This window comes from Leptonotus elevatus, chromosome 21 (assembly GCF_054856555.1).
Source record: "Leptonotus elevatus isolate MCC_2025b chromosome 21, RoL_Lele_1.0, whole genome shotgun sequence".
In the NCBI taxonomy this organism is placed as follows: domain Eukaryota; kingdom Metazoa; phylum Chordata; class Actinopteri; order Syngnathiformes; family Syngnathidae; genus Leptonotus; species Leptonotus elevatus.
The window spans coordinates 11,206,981-11,224,515 of NC_141259.1; the positions used below are offsets into that span (position 1 = coordinate 11,206,981).

General features: G+C 37.5%; 1 protein-coding gene across 5 annotated transcripts in view; it reads left to right on the top strand.

Annotated features, from left to right (window-relative positions):
* esyt2b (extended synaptotagmin-like protein 2b) overlaps positions 1-17,535 on the top strand; it is a 28,523-nt gene that overhangs the window by 8,515 nt on the left and 2,473 nt on the right. The window contains exons 7-19 of one of the 5 annotated variants that reach the window (XM_086066497.1): positions 2,043-2,098; positions 4,948-5,068; positions 6,999-7,175; positions 7,258-7,340; positions 7,658-7,706; positions 9,146-9,235; positions 9,301-9,396; positions 10,731-10,832; positions 12,389-12,445; positions 13,813-13,887; positions 14,791-14,877; positions 14,948-15,097; positions 17,031-17,389. In XM_086066497.1, the coding sequence (XP_085922623.1) occupies positions 2,043-2,098; positions 4,948-5,068; positions 6,999-7,175; positions 7,258-7,340; positions 7,658-7,706; positions 9,146-9,235; positions 9,301-9,396; positions 10,731-10,832; positions 12,389-12,445; positions 13,813-13,887; positions 14,791-14,877; positions 14,948-15,097; positions 17,031-17,389 (1,502 nt within the window). The remainder of the gene's footprint in view (positions 1-2,042; positions 2,099-4,947; positions 5,069-6,998; positions 7,176-7,257; positions 7,341-7,657; positions 7,707-9,145; positions 9,236-9,300; positions 9,397-10,730; positions 10,833-12,388; positions 12,446-13,812; positions 13,888-14,790; positions 14,878-14,947; positions 15,098-17,030; positions 17,390-17,535) is intronic. The other 4 variants (XM_086066498.1, XM_086066499.1, XM_086066500.1 and 1 more) reach the window with 4 other exon arrangements.

A 17,535-nucleotide genomic window follows, 5' to 3' on the forward strand; every position in this document is an offset into this window, starting at 1 on the left:
AACAGACTTCTGCAAGATGAAGCCATTTACTTAAATACATTTATTAAGTATATTTATTTTGTGTTAGTTTTAGTGTTAACTAGTTGTGTCATTAAAGGGGAAGTAAACCCCCCAAATTATTTTGATAATAATATGTTCTATGCAGCCCCACTAGTTTAAAAATGGTATTCTGGTTAATATTGCGTTAGTGGAAATATGAATTAAGCAGCAAAATCCAGCCGTTTTTATCCATCCCAGGAGGCGGCCATTTTGCCACTTGCTGTCGACTGAAGATGACATCACAGTTGCTCAGATCTCTGATAACAACCAATCACTGCACAGCTACAGAAAACACATGAGCTGTGATTGGTCGTTGCCTGAACCCCTGAGATGGATAAAAACGGTTGGATTTTGCTTCATAACTCATATTCCACAAATGTAATATTAATCAGAATGTCATGTTTAGACTAGTGAGGTCACATAACATATTATTGTCAAGAAATGTTGAAACTTGAAAATCAGCTTGAAGCAAACACATGGTGACTCTTTTTGAAGAACTGTTGGCTATCTGACAAACGACACACTGCGAAGTGGAATCGAGTGTCATAGTAATGGAACGTTTTCATAAGTACAAGTTCAAGTACAGACATTCAGTATCGGCACGCCTAATTAAATCCAATTCCTGGATGTAAGCCACCATATCAAAGGTTCATTTTCCCCTTCCTTGTGTCATTTTCTTTTAGTCTACTGAAAAGGGAGTCTTGCTCCCGCCACCCGCATAAGACGTTGCAGTGCTCAATATGCTGCTGCAGTGGAAGCATTATGAGGATGAGGAAAGTAGAGTGGGCTCATTAGGAAAGCTGTGAAATCTGGTTCAGTGAGTGTGAATATTGACATCATTCCCTTCACATTCTTCCATCAGTCTCTGCGGGGGGGTTCTGAACAAGTGCCACCCATGTCGATGTTGTATCTTTGCTCATTATAACCTAGTGTTCAACGGTGTTAATGAGGCCCTGAGGAGGGCTGCTGCAGCTCTTATTAATAATTTAAACAGCTGTTTCCACCTGAGAATTTGTGCCCACTGTCCCACCTGTGGGCGCGGCTCACAAACTGCAGCCAAAGGAGATCGCAGCAGTGTTGTAAGCACTCACTGGATGCTCCGATACGTGCGCCGTCGCGGTCTAGCAAGAGATCCAAACGCGAGTTTATAGTGGTGCCACAAGATGCGAGTTCAATTAGTTCCGTTGCCACGTTTGTAAACTCAAAACATTCCCTATTGAAATGAAATAAATGCCATTAGAGGGGACCTCACTATTCACGGGGGCGGGGATAGGTACTGGGACAGCCAGCCAATAGTGAAAATGGCAATAAATAAATAAATAAATGAACCCCACAAATGATTAAAAGGTGTGTATCAGGGCTTTCAGAATTCAATTCAGTGGCGGAATTAGAATTTGAATTGGCTCCGCCCCACAAGATGTTGAATTGAATTTGAATTGCAGTTCAATTCAGAGAAACTCATTCTCACCACATGTCACTAGTGTGCTTCAAACAGAATATCCAATATGTTTGGGCAGCCATTTTTAAAAAGTTACATATAGCTGTTCTACCATCTTATCAAACAATTTCAAAGTATTTACAATTTTAATGATCTGTTTTATCCAGTGATGTACTGGGGAAGAAAATTCAATCTGGGGAAGTATTCTATACTACAAAATGCATGCAAATGAATGCCTTTCTATACTTTAGTCTTTTGGATCTCATCAGATTGTGCACATTTACCTAATGTGCCTCATCACTATACTAGCTATGCAGTGCAACAGTTGTGTTTGGATGCCTATTCTATGAACTGAATAAGCTGAAATAAAAAAAAGTCTGACTTGGGACCATTAATAATAAATGCATGCGGTCAATGAGCCATTGCAGCCAGCAATCCACATAGGACTTGATTTATCGATTTACGTTACGCTCTTCATTATACTGTAGATCCACAGGGCGGGAGTCAAATTGTGAATGGAAAACAAACCAAGTGTGCACTTAGACTCTGTCTGCTTTTATTGCAGCTTTTCGACATCAACTGGACGGGACTCACTAATGTACTGGACATTCCCGGGCTCACGTAAGTCGTTTTGCTTGTTTCTAAGACCATGTCGGGTCAATGGTTGTTAATTAAGGAGTCTAATGTAATTACTCGCGTTAAGGAGTTCATACATTACTAATAATTTATTCAGGGTCGTCCATGGATCCTTTGAAAGTCCTTTGAAAAGCCTTTTTTTTTTTGCTGTGAATTAAATCACATTTACAATTCTCATGTAAAAAATTCATATTCTACATGTCATGTGTCCCTCTGATATAGTTGTCATGCCAAAGCATGCAAGGACAATTAAAAAAGTCTTCTTTGCTGCCATAAACAAAGAATCTTAAATAACGTTATTCCTTAGACAGTGTTAAACCTTATTACACGGATATAATATTGAGCCCATATTTCTCACCACTCCTTGCGGTCACATTTATTGAATGAGAGTTCTTAAATTTGCCGTAAAAAGGTTCTTAAAAAGTTGGGCTTCCATAAACCTGAAAATATACTGTTTTTCCCATCAGGCCCATTTTAGTCTCTGCAAAGCCCACCAAAGGCCGCACACCAAATGTATGAAACAATATAAAGAAGAAAGCAACAAATGTGTATCATACATTACGATGATCTGTCAGTTGAATGTTTTCCCAAACAGTTCCAAGAAGATTTTTATTTTTTTATCATTCTGTCTTTATGACTTTTGTTGGAAGTAATAAAGTACAAATATTTAGTTACTGTATATCTGATTGCCTTTTACTTTTACTCCCTACATTGATTTCTAACAGTAAACATGTTTGACTATTTTGTTACTTTGTACTCAACTAGATTTCAAAGTCTAGGTTGTTTTTTTTCTTCACTCAAAGTACAGTACAACTGTTGAATCTGTACATTTTCAGTATGTCAGTACCGGTAGTTTTGCAGACATGTTGGCACAAAAATACTTGCTGCCCTTTTGTGCTGTCCTTTGTGGGGGGTGAAAAAGATCAACGTTGCTGCTTGTGCAATGCAATACTTCTGCGTGAGTTTATGTTTAGTGTGTGTTTGTTGTGGCGGCGGTCACGTGAAAGGAGGTGTTGGCCAGTGAAGGACAGGTCGAAGTGGTGAAATCAGACAGACGGCATCAGCTGGCTGCACAGCGCGTGGTTGTGATGTTATTATGCAACACGTGCGCGGTTAACAATGTAACAGTGTGTTTATTACTGTGGCTGTGCAGTAGTTTGCAGTGATGTGAAAGTTTCCATGAATGCGTTTTTGTTGAGATTAGCCGTTTAAATAATTTGAATGAATCTATATTTTGTTTCTTCAGTGGGGGAAATAAATGTAATACATTTAAAAAAAAAAAAAGAAAATAAGAAAGAAATAGAATCATAATCAATCTAAATGTATCAGCAGAAGTTCAAAATAATCATTCAAAATAGTAAAATAAATAAAAAACAAAAACAAACATGCCCTTTGTGTCTCTCTGAAATAGTTGCTGCTGTTGCTAGGCAGAATTCGTGTCAAACCTGGCAATAAAATCAACTTTTGCCTGTCATTCCTACTGTGCCGTTACCTTGGAAACAGATGGGCGGAAAACGGTAGTTGTAATTCAATTGATTCAATTGATATTCTGACGCTTTGTCGTTGAAATGTCACTTAGCTGCTAGTAAAGGCTAACTGTTGACATTTACGTGGTTTGACATTTAGACCATTTTTAATTGATCAAATCAATCAGAGACATAGGACATTAATAAGATCCAGTATTTGTATTTGGATGATAACCCGGTTTGCACGGTTAGAGCTCTTATAAGAGAAGAAGAAGTAAAAGAAGAAGCTAAAATAGAATGCTAATGCTACCTCTCGTCTAAGATTTCACCATTAAGTGTTTCTTACATTGAAAACTCAATGTCGCTCAATTTAATTAAATGCGCTTGGAATGACAAATTGGCCAATCACTGTTTGGGGACTAATACACGTATTTTTTCTTAGCCTCCAGTGCATTTTTGAGCGACAAATTTATTGCGGTGATTACATTAGGCTATGCCGCTTGGTCGACGCGCCCCGAGAAGCCTCATCGAACCCTTTCCCGACTGATATATTAGATGCCTTGTCAACGGGTTGTTTGTTGTTGTGCCCCTTTTGTTGATTGAGGCTATTTGTTTTGGAGTCCTTTAGAGGTAATTACCAGCAGTTCTTCAGACGACTTTCATTAAGTGGTACAGTGGATAGACAAGGGCTTGTAAGTTGTAAGTAGCATACTTTTTGAAGTTATGCTATGCTATGTTTCTTATCATTTCTTCTACGACTTTCAGAAAGAGCAGAAAATCGTGAATTCACATTTGGTTGGTGGGTATGAACCCCTAAAATGGACTCAGTAGCACCACTGTGACTTTGTGCAAATTCCAGCCTCTGAAGCCAGTTTTGCTTAGCAACTTGAAAGTTGGTAGACATGTTTATCATAAGAAAACCTGCATAAAAAAAAGTCTCAAGAATCCATGCTCGAAAAGACAAAATTTACCATTTTGGTTTGAAGCGGCCATTTTTATAGGACATTTTGACCATTTGTATGTGTCCTTCAAAGATAGCACTTTCTTTTCTTATTTTTCAAAATTGGCAAAGTGTATCTTGGTAAATACAATATTCACGGATGGTACACATGTCCATAATGACAGGACATCCAAACATCAAAGTAGGACTTTTGCTATTGATCACACAGCCATTCCGCCATTTCAGTTGGAAGACATTGATTTTCAGGGTTATGATCCCTTGCAGATTGAAAATGGTTGGTGAGAGCCTTCATACCCGTGCTAAAATGAGATTAGATGAGAATATTTTATAACCCAGGGGGTGTACTTTTTTACCCGTCTAGTTCATAAATAATGCAAGGCCTTCTGTTTATATTGCTTTCCTCACAGTGGCCTGTCGGACAGTCTGATTCAAGATATCATCTCTTCCTATCTGGTCTTACCCAACCGGATAACCATTCCGCTGGTTGGAGACGTGGAACTGGCCCAGCTTCGCTTCCCCATGCCGAAGGTACCGGTGGAATGTGTTTGTATTTCTTGGAGGGTTGGGGGAATTTGGTGGTTAATCAGATAATTCGATGATGTCTGTTGTAACGTATAAAAATAGTTGTCGGACAGTGACAAGATTTTAACGCAGCAGGTCTGGAGAAATGAATGTCTGATGTTAATCTTTGCATGCCTGTCGCTGCATTTTGAAATTTTCTAACTCATTGTCTCGATTGTCTTTCTAACGCAGTGTCTCGATACGTTGACGGTAACTCAGAAGGTTGAAAATTGCTCAAAAATACCAGTGAAATGCAATGAAATGGTGGCCAACAACCTCTCAAAAATATCCTCAGTAGTATCTCCTTAATGATTGCCTGTTTCCTGTCTTTGTAGCAGTCCAGTTCTTCTTTGACAATTATGCCATGCTTTTGTGATTATTGTTATTTTTTTAATTAGGGGTGTCAAAATTAGTGTGGTAATTTTGGGTTAATTTAAAGTTCCTTTAATGCCACTAATTTTTTTAACACGCGATTAATGACCGCCCCTTACTTGGAAACGCAGCATCCACATCCACATCAAAATTTAGCAGGAATAATAATGAAATAATATTTAATTATGAATAATAATTAAATTATAATTAATTTAATAATAATGCATATATTTGTGGAGACTATAGTTGTATTTTACAATTTTAAAAATGTGCAGAATTTCACAAGTTACTTCATGTTAAAGATTAGATCGCTCTTAATATGAAAAGAAAAATGCACTGAACTGTCACCAATGTCTTACAAATGCAATTATGCCATCTCTTGGCAGAAAAATTACTTGCTTTGTACAATACAGTACATCTTTTTAATTTTAACTCTAACTCGACTAACTAATTGTATTAATTATTATGAAATGACTGTATCAATGACTAAAATATGTAGCCATATTTCTATTAGGTTAACATTTTTATTCCACTTTTATGTTAACAACTCTACGAAAACATAGGAAAAAATATTATATTGTACATTTTACTGTACATTTAGAACATATATAAAATGTGTGATTAATCGTGAGTTAATTAGTGAAGTCATGCAATTAATTACGCTAAAAAAAAATTCCATCCATTCACTGCTCGATGCGTGGCGGGCATTACTCAAAAAGCGATTGCCTTCAACACAGGGGAAATAAATAGATACATCTTTACAGGAAAAAGATTGACATGCATGTGAACGGGGTTCTTGAATCCTGAGTAGTTTTTTTAAATACCGGTATTTATTTGATACTTTATTTGATCTTGATTATGGTTAACTTCCACATTTCTTGACCGATTTCAATGGTTGAAAGTTTAAACTGTTCGGCTCATTGAAAAGAGTTAGCAGGCCCATTCAAAATTTCCGCGGGAATTTTTCTAGTTTTATATATTATCAAACTGAAGCGCTAACAAAGTGTGTGTGTTTATTTCCTGTAACCATGACAGTTGAACGCTCACAGGCAACAGCCTTGATTGAGACGCTTGAATTTTTTTCATCCCCCCGCCTTGTTCATTAAATTAATTAGTGAAAATATCAACTCATTACCGCTCATTTAAACAGGAATAATGAAGTGAGGCTGTTCTAGGCTCTTGGTGGCATTAAAAGCCAAAGCAAGAAATAAATTGCCTGAGCACTATAAAACCTTTGGTAATGGTAATGGTACATTGAAGCATATCGAAACAACCCTGGTGTAAAATAGCAGTAGCGGCTCAGAGTAGTAGGAATGAGTAAGACTAAAGTTTGTTAACTGACATTCAAAGAAATGTTATGATCATTAATTGTTATTTATTTGTGTTTTGGGGATCAGGATGCTTTGGGTTAAGATTTGAGATAAGGTTCTTTGGTTCAGGTTACACTACAGGATTTGTGGTAAGGTCTATGGTTTAGGATTAGAGTGGTATGGTAATCTGTAATCTCTTCATTATGTCTTCCAAGGGAGTGCTTCGGATTCACTTTTTGGAAGCCCAAGATCTGGAGGGGAAGGATAAATTCCTGGGCGGGCTCATCAAGGGGAAGTCGGACCCTTACGGCATCCTGCAGATCGGCAATCAACTCTTCCAGAGCAAAACCATCAAGGAGAGCCTTCACCCCAAATGGAACGAAGTTTACGAGGTGACAAATTGCAGATTTGCTTTTTCACAAAGGTGCTCGTCGGCTGTTTGCATCGATGGTAAACAATAATTGTCCTCGTCAGGCATTGGTTTACGAGCACTCGGGTCAGCACCTCGAGATTGAGTTGTTCGATGAGGATCCCGACAAAGACGATTTCCTGGGAAGGTGCGTTTCTTCTCGTTTATCACACACCAGGGAGGGGGGATCGGCATCACTTGGCGCTGAGTCGACAAACCGCTGCCATGCTGTAGTCAGTCGCAAAGATTGATTTTCTGTCTTTGCACATTTTGGGAATTTAGCCTCGCCCATTTGTCTAGTATACATCAAATTTAGTAGCAATGGGACAAAATCTGTAGGGCTTCATTCTTAAAGAACACATGGAAAAAGGCAAAATGACCCTAAATTGGCATTTTCAAACCAAAATGAAGACTGATTGAAGGCACTATTTTACCGCTAACTTTTTTTTTCCCGGTTTCTAACAGTCTCATGATCGACATGGCCGAGCTGCACAAAGAACAGAAGGTGGACGAGGTGAGCGTCTGCTTTGTTTCCCTTCTTTCCCTACTTTCAGTTTCACGCCCTGCGCTTGATGTCTTTTAAAGGATCAGTTTCACAACATCAGCAAATGCGTCGAGGCACCGCCCTCGTGCGCGTGTTTGTTGAGTGAGCTTTAAAGTAAAGCCAGTCGGCTTTGAATAGACAAGAGGGAATAATGAGGCAGCGGCAGCTAAATCCACCTTCTGTAGATTGTTAAAAAGTTGAAATACAAAGGAAAGAGATAATTGAATTTAGGACATTAGTGGCAGTTTATGTATCGTATAAAATTGAGGCCACAATAGTGCATTTCTGAACTGGGCCCATTCCATGCTAAACTAAATTACCCAGTGGGTTGAAACTTGGTGTACTTGTTGATAGTGGTGGCACAGCACAAAATCTCAAATTGGAGGTCAATCAGAGCAGGGGTTTGGGAGCTATGCTCCTCCGATTTTTTTTCTTTTTCAGGAAAAGGGGCGTGTCCAATTTCCTTTGAACCCTTATATATCAGGAACTACTGGGTCAATTATCAAAAAACAGCTATTGCTGGAAAGGTAGTTCAACAAGGATTCCAAATCAATTAGACGATTGGTGGATATTTTAGTAACCTTTTAACCTTTTGTTTTAGTGTACCTTAAAATTCACCTTGTGGTTCACTTGACTTTAACAATAAAATAAATATAATCTTTCACAATTTATCACTAAAATATAAACGTTTCAGAGACTTTAAGTGTCAAAGTACCCATAACCTCAGATATTCATTGAATATTCATTGACGGTTGAATATTTATTGAATATTCATAGAGATTTTTAATCTTAAATAACGCATGACTTCAATAGTTAACTCACAATTAATCGGAAATTTTACATCTGTTCTAAATGTATAATAAAATGTACAATAAAATATTTTTTCCCTAAGTTTTCCTACTCTTGTTAAGCATCTTTTAGTCATTGATACAGTCATTTCATAATTCATAAAATTAAGTTAAAGTTAAAAAGATGTACTGTACTGTAAAAAAACGAGTGTGATATTGATGTGTGTTGAGGTAATTTTTCTGCCACTAGATGGCATAATTGCATTTGTAAGACATTGGTGACAGCTCAGTGCATTTTTCTTTTCATATTAAGAGCTATCTAATCTTTAACATGAAGTATATTCGGAAATTTTGCACATTTTTAAAATTGTAAAATACAATTTACCCCAGTCTCCACAAATATGCATTATTAATAAATGTATTGCTGCAAAATTTTGCCGTGGACGTGTCTGTTGCATTGCGACTGGAATTCCCCCCATTACAGGCTTTCTAAGTAAGGGGCAGTCATTAATCACGCGTTAAAAAAATTTGTGGCATTAAAGGAACTTCAACTCAAAATGAACACACTAATTTTGACATCCCTAATATAACTATATAAAGATGTTTCTTTGTGCTCGGCAGTGGTTTGACCTCGAGGAGGCTCCGACCGGGAAGCTCCACTTGAAACTGGAGTGGTTGTCTTTGCTGTCCACAGCGGAGAAATTGGAGCAGGTACGAGAACGTCTCGGGCCGTCAGTTGCCCATTGTCTGACTCTTCCTCTTCTCGGACCAATCAGGTGCTTCGGAGCGTGAGAGCCGACAGGAGCCTGGCCAATGACGGCCTGTCGTCGGCACTGCTGGTCGTCTATTTGGACTCGGCGAAGAACCTGCCAGTAAGAAAAGTCATACATAAACACACTCAACCGGTTTAGTAGGAAATGCCCACTTGTAAAAATAAAAGCCACGGGTCAATGTTACCATAAGGCTTAAGTTTCCTGACTGTATTCCTTGGTTTCCATGGTAACTGAACTCTACGTGAACTCGCGTGGTAGCAAACCAGAGCTCTCCCTTTCTTTACTATCGGCCTCTTAATCGTATGGATGTACTTTTGCTCGACCCTTTAAAAACTCAACATTTAGAATACTTAAGCACCACTTAAAAAAAAAAAATCCCAAATCAACCATAAATGGTGAAGTCTCATTCGAGCGTAGTTTATTGTTATTGTAAGTGAACAAAAAAAGTGTGTAAAGTAATCCATTGTGCAATCTCCTTTAGGCCAGTGTTTCAATTTAGTAATTGGCCATAGAGGAAAACGATAAAAGAAAACTGATTGAGATGAAATTTCAAAGCTCCAGACATGACATGGGGGAAAACAGTATGGTTATATGCACACAAAATGCACATTTGCAGCTATTACTTGGGTATAATATGCTCATGAAATATTCATTTGTATGTTAATGTGCTCACAAATAACAAATTAATGATATTAATATAGTACAATATAGCCACATTCCCAGAGAGGATGCACACTTGCAACCACATTGTATCAGTTGTTTTTATTTATAGGTCACATTAACTCATACACTCGCAGCCATTTTCACTGAAGCAACCCCCTTCGCTCCCGGCTGTTTTACTAGATTTTGACTGATTTTGCAAAGCCCACAGAATATTGTGTTCTTTTGCCATAAAACATGGAACCTACCAAAAGAAAGATTAGAGTCTCTTCTTCCATCAGGAAAAAAGTAAATTTTTATCTGTTTCCGTTTTAGGGCAAATAGCATTAGAATATAGCTAAGTTTCATCATTATTCACAAATCTGTTGAAAACCCTGGGGAAAATAAGCCTTTTTGCAACATGGTTGATCTCCTATACTCTGCTGCCACCTGCTGGCCGTTTTTGTAATAACTACTATTGCTTTAAGCTTTCTCTTCAATTCAGAAGCTGCATCAAAGCCTTCTGTATGCTCTAGCTTAAAAACAAAAAACGTATAATAAATATGTTTTTGGGATCATGGTACTATTCAAAATAGAACGTATTTATATGTTTTTGGGAGCAAATTAGTTAAAGGAAAAAGTTTTTAAATGATTTATATTGGTCTCATTTTTTATATCACAAAAGCCAGGCATTTGAAAAGGGCTCTGTCGACTTTTTACATGTCTGTTTTTTTTTTTTTTTTGAAGTCACATCTCTTCATCCTCATGATCTCTCCTCCTCCCCTCCCCCCAAGAGCATCTTCAGCGGCAGCTTAGGCTGCGGCAATTTAAGCGAGAGACGCGCGTCTGGCCTGGTGTTTTGCGAGAGCAACAGCTCGGAGTACCGCACCATCGGCGTGAGTCGATTAGCATGTCGCTTGTGTTTTGGCTGCACGGCCTGGTGACTAATCGGTTGGCTTGGAGTGACTATAAACACTCGCCATTAACATTGATCGCAAAATAACAAGAAAATTGAGATGTCTTTATTGTCATACACAAAAAGTCGTCGTCTCGTTCAGTGATTCTCAAACTTTTTACAACAAAATAAAAGTTGCTACTATGTCATGCTGTCATTGCTAAATGTCAAATGATGCACTTCCCTTCGTGGCTGACCAATTCCTGCTGCACTGAAGCATTACAGGGATCCATTAAAAAGTCATTCACTGCTAGCCATTTTCACTGAAGCAACCCCCTTCGCTCCCGGCTCTTACTGAATTTTGAAAGGTCCACAGAATATTCTGTTCTATTGCTATAAAAACATGGAACATACCAAAAGAAAGATTAGAGTCTCTTCTTTCATCAGGAAAAAATATATATTTGTATCTGTTTTCATTTTGTAGCAATTAGCATTAGCTAAGTTTATTCATTATTCACAAAACACTGGTTGCAATATGGCCCTGGCTGATATATTATACTCTGCTGCCACCTTCTGACAATTTTTGTAATCACTACCATTGCTTTAAGCGACCGCTTCATGTTAGAAGCTTATCAAAGCCTTCTGTATGCTCTAGCATAAAAAAACACACATCAAAAACGTATAATTATGTTTTGGGGAGTAAAGTATTAAAAATGTATTTACACGTTTTTTGGGTTTGAATGAGTTAAAACTTGTTATTGGCCCAAAAACGTTCAATCTTGAGGTGAAATAGTGCTGCACGGCTTCCGCAGAGTGAGAGAAAAGGCACAGGTTTGCAACTGCGCAATCAGTGGGGCATTAATTAGAATTAGATTAATTTTCAAGCTATTTTTAACACTTTATATTGATTAATAAAAAACATGTGGATGACGTAGGGACAGGCCAGTATAGATTTTACGTAAAAATTATGAAACTGACCATATTTAGACAGACAAAGGTTCCGCCTGACGACGCCAATGTGTAATATTATTATTAGCTGCTGTGGCGTTATATGCAGTTTTATTATTAACTGTGCCTAAATATAGAAAATAAAGAGAGCTTGTTACAAAACATACAATTCTTTAAAATTACAAGTGAACTTTAATGAAGTGTGATTTTTTTTCCGCTTACCACTAGATGCCGTCAACCATTTGTATCCCCATGTTACCGAACTGAAACAGAGGAACTGAATAGAACAAGTCGTTATTAGTGTCAGAATGGGGACATCGTGGTTTGACTTTCAATTAGGGACCCCTGGTTATTATATAGTTCTTTATTATTACTTTTCAAGGCTGATTTGCAGTATGTGATTTATAACGAGGAAAGCGCTTGAGGTCAGGTTGTTATTTTGGCTGTCAGCAAGACTAGCTTGTTAAAAAGTGTTCCCTCCCTGCAGTCGCTACAAATTCATATCATTCATCTTTTTTTTTGACACATTGCCCAACTTCCGTCCTGCTAACCGTTGGGTGTGATTTTTCTATTTGTCTCCCCTCAAAATCTCCTCTTTGGCTTTAAAAGGATAACCTGTCTGATTTCACCTGTGAGGGGTTGAAGCAGGTCTTTAAGGCCTTGAAGGTAATGTGGAATCACGACAAACGTTACGACACCACGGGCACACGCACTGCGTCACTCTTTTCATTAGATCTGATATGCACGTGTGATGTCGTCTTGCATGCTTTCAAACTTTAAGCACTTGCATGTTCGGCATCCTGACACTTGATTTACTTTGCTTAGCATTCAAACTAGTTGATACTATCCTTGGTTTTAAGGTATCTTTAATTATAGGATTAGAACAACAACGAGGTGACTGCCATCATAAATAATTTTAAATCGACCATAATATATAACCCTTTTTAAATGTCCAGATATTTAACGGAATGTTTTACTCTTTATAATTCAGTTAGTTTTAATTAATTAAAGTAATTAATTAAATACATTAAATTAATTAATTAAAAATCTGTAAAATATGATTCATTTTGCTATGTATTTTAAAATTCTAAAATTATGTTAAAAACATGTTACTTAATCTCCAAATATTTTTAATGAATTAAAAAAATATGTTCATTCCAAATATATATTTTTAAATGATTAAATGCATAATGTTTAAAAAAAATTATCTTGTGATTAAATTATACATTATTAAATTACTAAATAGTTTTACATTGTGAATGTACAGGAAGATTATTGAATAATGTTTTAATTGTCGAAATAGTTTCCAATAGTTAAAAATATATATTTTTAAATATTATTCAAAATATTTTCAAAGAAATAATTTGAAATCTTCATCTGTTTATTAAATCATATTGCTATATATTTTTGTAATTGTCAATCTTAATATGAAATTATGCATTTTTTTAAATATACTATACTAATTTCCAAATATTTATAATATGATATTTAATAACTATTGGGTCAACTATTTAGGTCTAGATATATATTTAATGAAGAAATATTAAAAATCCAGTAAAAAAAAAAAAAAAAGCTTGAATGTTTAATTTTTTTTTAAATATATTTAAGCATTTTTTTGAAAAATTTAAATGAAAATAATTTAAAAAAAAATATGAACACACATTTTTACACACACATTTTAAATCTTGCAATGTATTCCAATTGGATTGCCTCGAAATGTTGCATTTAGTGTTTTTTCAATTATGTCCTATATAGGGTTAACAGCAACATCATTACAACTGCAGCGTTAATAGCAGTAAGTCCCTTAGCTTTTAATACATAATCATTTGCATTAAGATGAATCAGAATATATAATGCATAAGGCTTGCTAAGTATATATTATTCATGCAAAACCTCTCATATCTTGCATGAAAATATGGGACCAACGTCTTGCTTGTGCAATGGAGGTTATTTGTAAGAAAGACAGTATAATAGCAGAATTGCAGCATGGATGTTAATATTGATATCGATCTCCTCTGTGATTGTCTTCATAGTCGGCAAAGAAGAGCAGCAGTGAGCCGAGCCCTTACGTCCAATTAACCGTCGGGCACAAAACGCAAGAGAGCAAGGTGGGAATCGCCTTTGGCTCTTTGTGTTTGAGACATTGATTATGTTCTATGTATGCATGAGTGGATGTTTTACAATAGCTCGGGCGGCTTTGAACTTTGAATCGATGCCGGCGTGCCTGTCGGCGGCTGAATTGCGTCGCCTGTCAAATTAGGAGAGAGCGATGAAGTAGAAATGGCCTGCGTGAGGAAATACAGAGTGGATTAAATTCACCGACACACCTTTCAATGACTGCTTAACAGTGATTTTTAAAATCGTTATTTTACTAATTATCCCATCGATTACCTTGATAAACATTGATTTTGTGTTATTGAACAACAAAATGTGCGTGTGAGGTGTAGTATTATTGTTTGGGATCACATTCCTGACCTTCAACCCCATAATATCTATGACTTTGAGTGTGTGTGGCTTTATAAGGTTTGGTGAGTGACGTGGGAGTCAGCAAATGAGAGCGCTGACTTGGCTCTTGTGAGCTCAATTTTTCCCCCAATTTTTTTGTGTTTCTTTAGGCGATTATTTTAAGAAGGCGTCGATATGTTGTTTGTGGCCATGTTTCATTGTGTGGTCACGTGTGGTAATTTGTCGTCGCGTGTACATGTCTTCACGTGTTGTGTGTCCTTGGTCTCTTTGAAAGGAGCATCTAAGTTGTCATTATTATTACTATTAATGTCTAGTGGGTGTACATATGATACTGTTTACATCTGCGACCATGGACTCCTAGTTATATGTGTGAAGGCGGATTTCAAAGTGTGGATCGTGTTACGTTGTGCAGGTTCGCTTGATCAAGTGTTTATAGTCAGTGAGAGCTTCGCTTTTAATGAAGTCTTTCTAATTAACTGTGACAACTTTAACTTAGTAGCTCCACTGCACTTTTTAAGAAAACGACTTCCTGTCTGCTCTTAAAGATCCGCTACAAGACCAAGGAGCCCTTGTGGGAGGATTCCTTCTCATTTCTGGTGCACAATCCGAGGAGGCAGGAGCTTGAAGTGGAGGTAAGAACTCGATTTTTTTTTTTACAATGTTTCAATATGATTCTAAGACATCATTGCCCTGCTTTTACAGGTGAAAGACGAAAAGACCAAGTGCACCTTGGGTAATCTGACCGTGCCTTTGAGCGGCCTCCTGGCTGAAGAGGACATGACGCTGACGCAGGGCTTCCCGCTCAAGAACTCCGGTCCCAGCTCCAGCATCAGATTGAAAATGGCCTTGCGGGTAAAAGTGGTCCGGTACACGTTCATTTTAAACAAAGTACACACTAAAATTGCGCTGGGAGGCCATTTTGAAGACTTTTACATAATTTGGTTGTGGACATATTTTGAAAATCGAGCCCCTGTAGCAAGATAAAATTTGGTAGGTATGTCTATAATGAGTAGAACAACATAAAAGTCTAAAGAACTCATACCTGGAAGGCCGCCATTTTGGTTTGAAGCGGCCAGGGGTCTTGAGCTGTTTATATCCTCCCCCTAATGGTGATCTTCCAAAATGTCCTACTTCCTTGACATCGATAATGTTTATTCCAAGTCCTTGAAACTCTCTTGTGCCTTCACAGGGCGTCGCAAATTCCCCGTACAAGATAGAAAAACAACCTATGTACTTTTTAGGGCAGAAGTGCTGCTATGTGCGGCCACACATATCGCACATACCAGAAACCGACACTGTTTTTGAAACAATTTGAGTGTCATCGTTTTTCGAGAGGAATTACTGTGTTTATTATTATTCGGCCAATGAATCTGAAGGGACCCCAACAGTACCCCTGCAGAACTCCCTCAATGCTGCATCCTGGAAAATAAGCATCAAATAGATCTGGCTCCTGTCTCACCAAATGACATGAAATTGGATGGACATGTAAACCATAGCAAAAGACAGGAAAAAGTTCTAAGGACCCATGCCGGAAAACAAACAGGAAGGCTGTAATTTTGCTTTGAAGAAGTCATTTAAGATAAATTCCAGGGCTTGTACTTTGATAAACTGATAAACTCATCCAGTAATAGGCTCAAATAAGCCCCCAACCGACGACCAGAGCATGATGTCAGTTTAATGATCTTGTGGAGGTTTCGCCATAAAAAAAAGTGGTTGCAAGGTCTGTGTTCATTGTTGCTTGCAGCCTCAATATGTTTGTAGAATTTTAGAATTAATAATTAACATCAGGGAATGTTATTGCATCAGGAAAATGCCTTTTTTTGCTCTTGTCATGACACGAGGAGCTCCAGTAAGCACAGTGGACTCTTATCTTAAGGGTGGGCAAAGAATGGCCTGTTTCATTCTTTAATCCGAGCCACCATGAGTTAACCCTTATCAAGAGTCTTATGGTATTTTTTTTGCGGTAATTTTGCCATCTGCTCCTCCAAAATTTATTTAAAAAATTCTTACTTGCTTCCTCAATATAATATATATATTTTTTAAAGCCATGATGTATATATAGTAAGGCTTAAAAAAAAAGTAAAAAATACATGACGTATAATAAGGATTTTCTTTTAATTAAAAAAGCCATGATGTATACTTAGGCTTTTTTTATTTGATCAAAAAATACATAATTTATAGTAAGACTTTTATGTATTAAAAATAAATAAAAATGGCCATGATGTATTGTAAGGCTTTTATTCTTTAATAAAAAAAACAACAACATGATTTATAGTAAGGCTTTCATTTATTTGTTGTTGTTTTTTTTTTAAAAAAAAAAAGCCATGATGTATAGTAAGGCTTTTTATTTATTTATTAAAAAAGCCACAATTTATAGTAAGGCTTAGTAATTAATTAATTATTTATTTATTTATTTTTTATTTTTAAAAAAGCCATGGCTTTTTATTTATTTATTATTAGTGTAATGTTGTATGATCAGTTTGAAATTATGTTAAAGTGTTTTGGGACCATAGTTAGTGATATATTTGAGGTTTAAACTAATAATGGCGATTGGCAGCAGGGCATGGTCTTTATCTCCCATAAACAGTGGCGGCTTATTGTAGTGCTGTTTCAAGGAATGAGTGATTGTACTGCTCCAGTGGCCTTTCTACTGCCTAATTACACATGAGTCAAAAATCATTTAAACAAACTGCCGTGAGAAATTAAATTGCCCTTTCATGCGTGTAAAACAAACCTTTTAATATTGAATCAATCAATAAACTCATGTGTCACATCTCTTCATTAGATCCTCTCACTGGAGAAGCAGGTCTCGTCAGACCAACCTTCCTCAGTCCGTGTCCGCAAGTCCAGTTTACCCCAACCGTCCGCCTCGACGAGAGCGTCCACCTCCGACACGCCGCCTCCCCATTCTCCCACCCCGCCGCCTCCTCCTCTGCCCGCACACGCTTCCTCCCTCACGCTGCATCACCGGGACGGCGAGCCGTACGCCGCCAGCCCCCTGCGCAGCGTCTCCAGTTTGTGCGTCGGCATCTCGGCCTCGCAGAAGCACCTGGCCCACAACGAGTCCACGCCCAGCCTGGCCTCGGACATCTCGCTGCCCTTCGCCAGCGTGGAGCTCCAGCAGAGGCTACGACAGCTGCACAAGTAAAAATGACTAATCTAATATTTAGGGTTCATTTCACCGTGTATTGACGTTTTGCTACATTGCCAAACAAGTCTCTTTACTTTATCCCAACGCTGTTATTACCTCCACCAAGGTGTCTATGACTGACTGACTGAGTGTGTGGTGT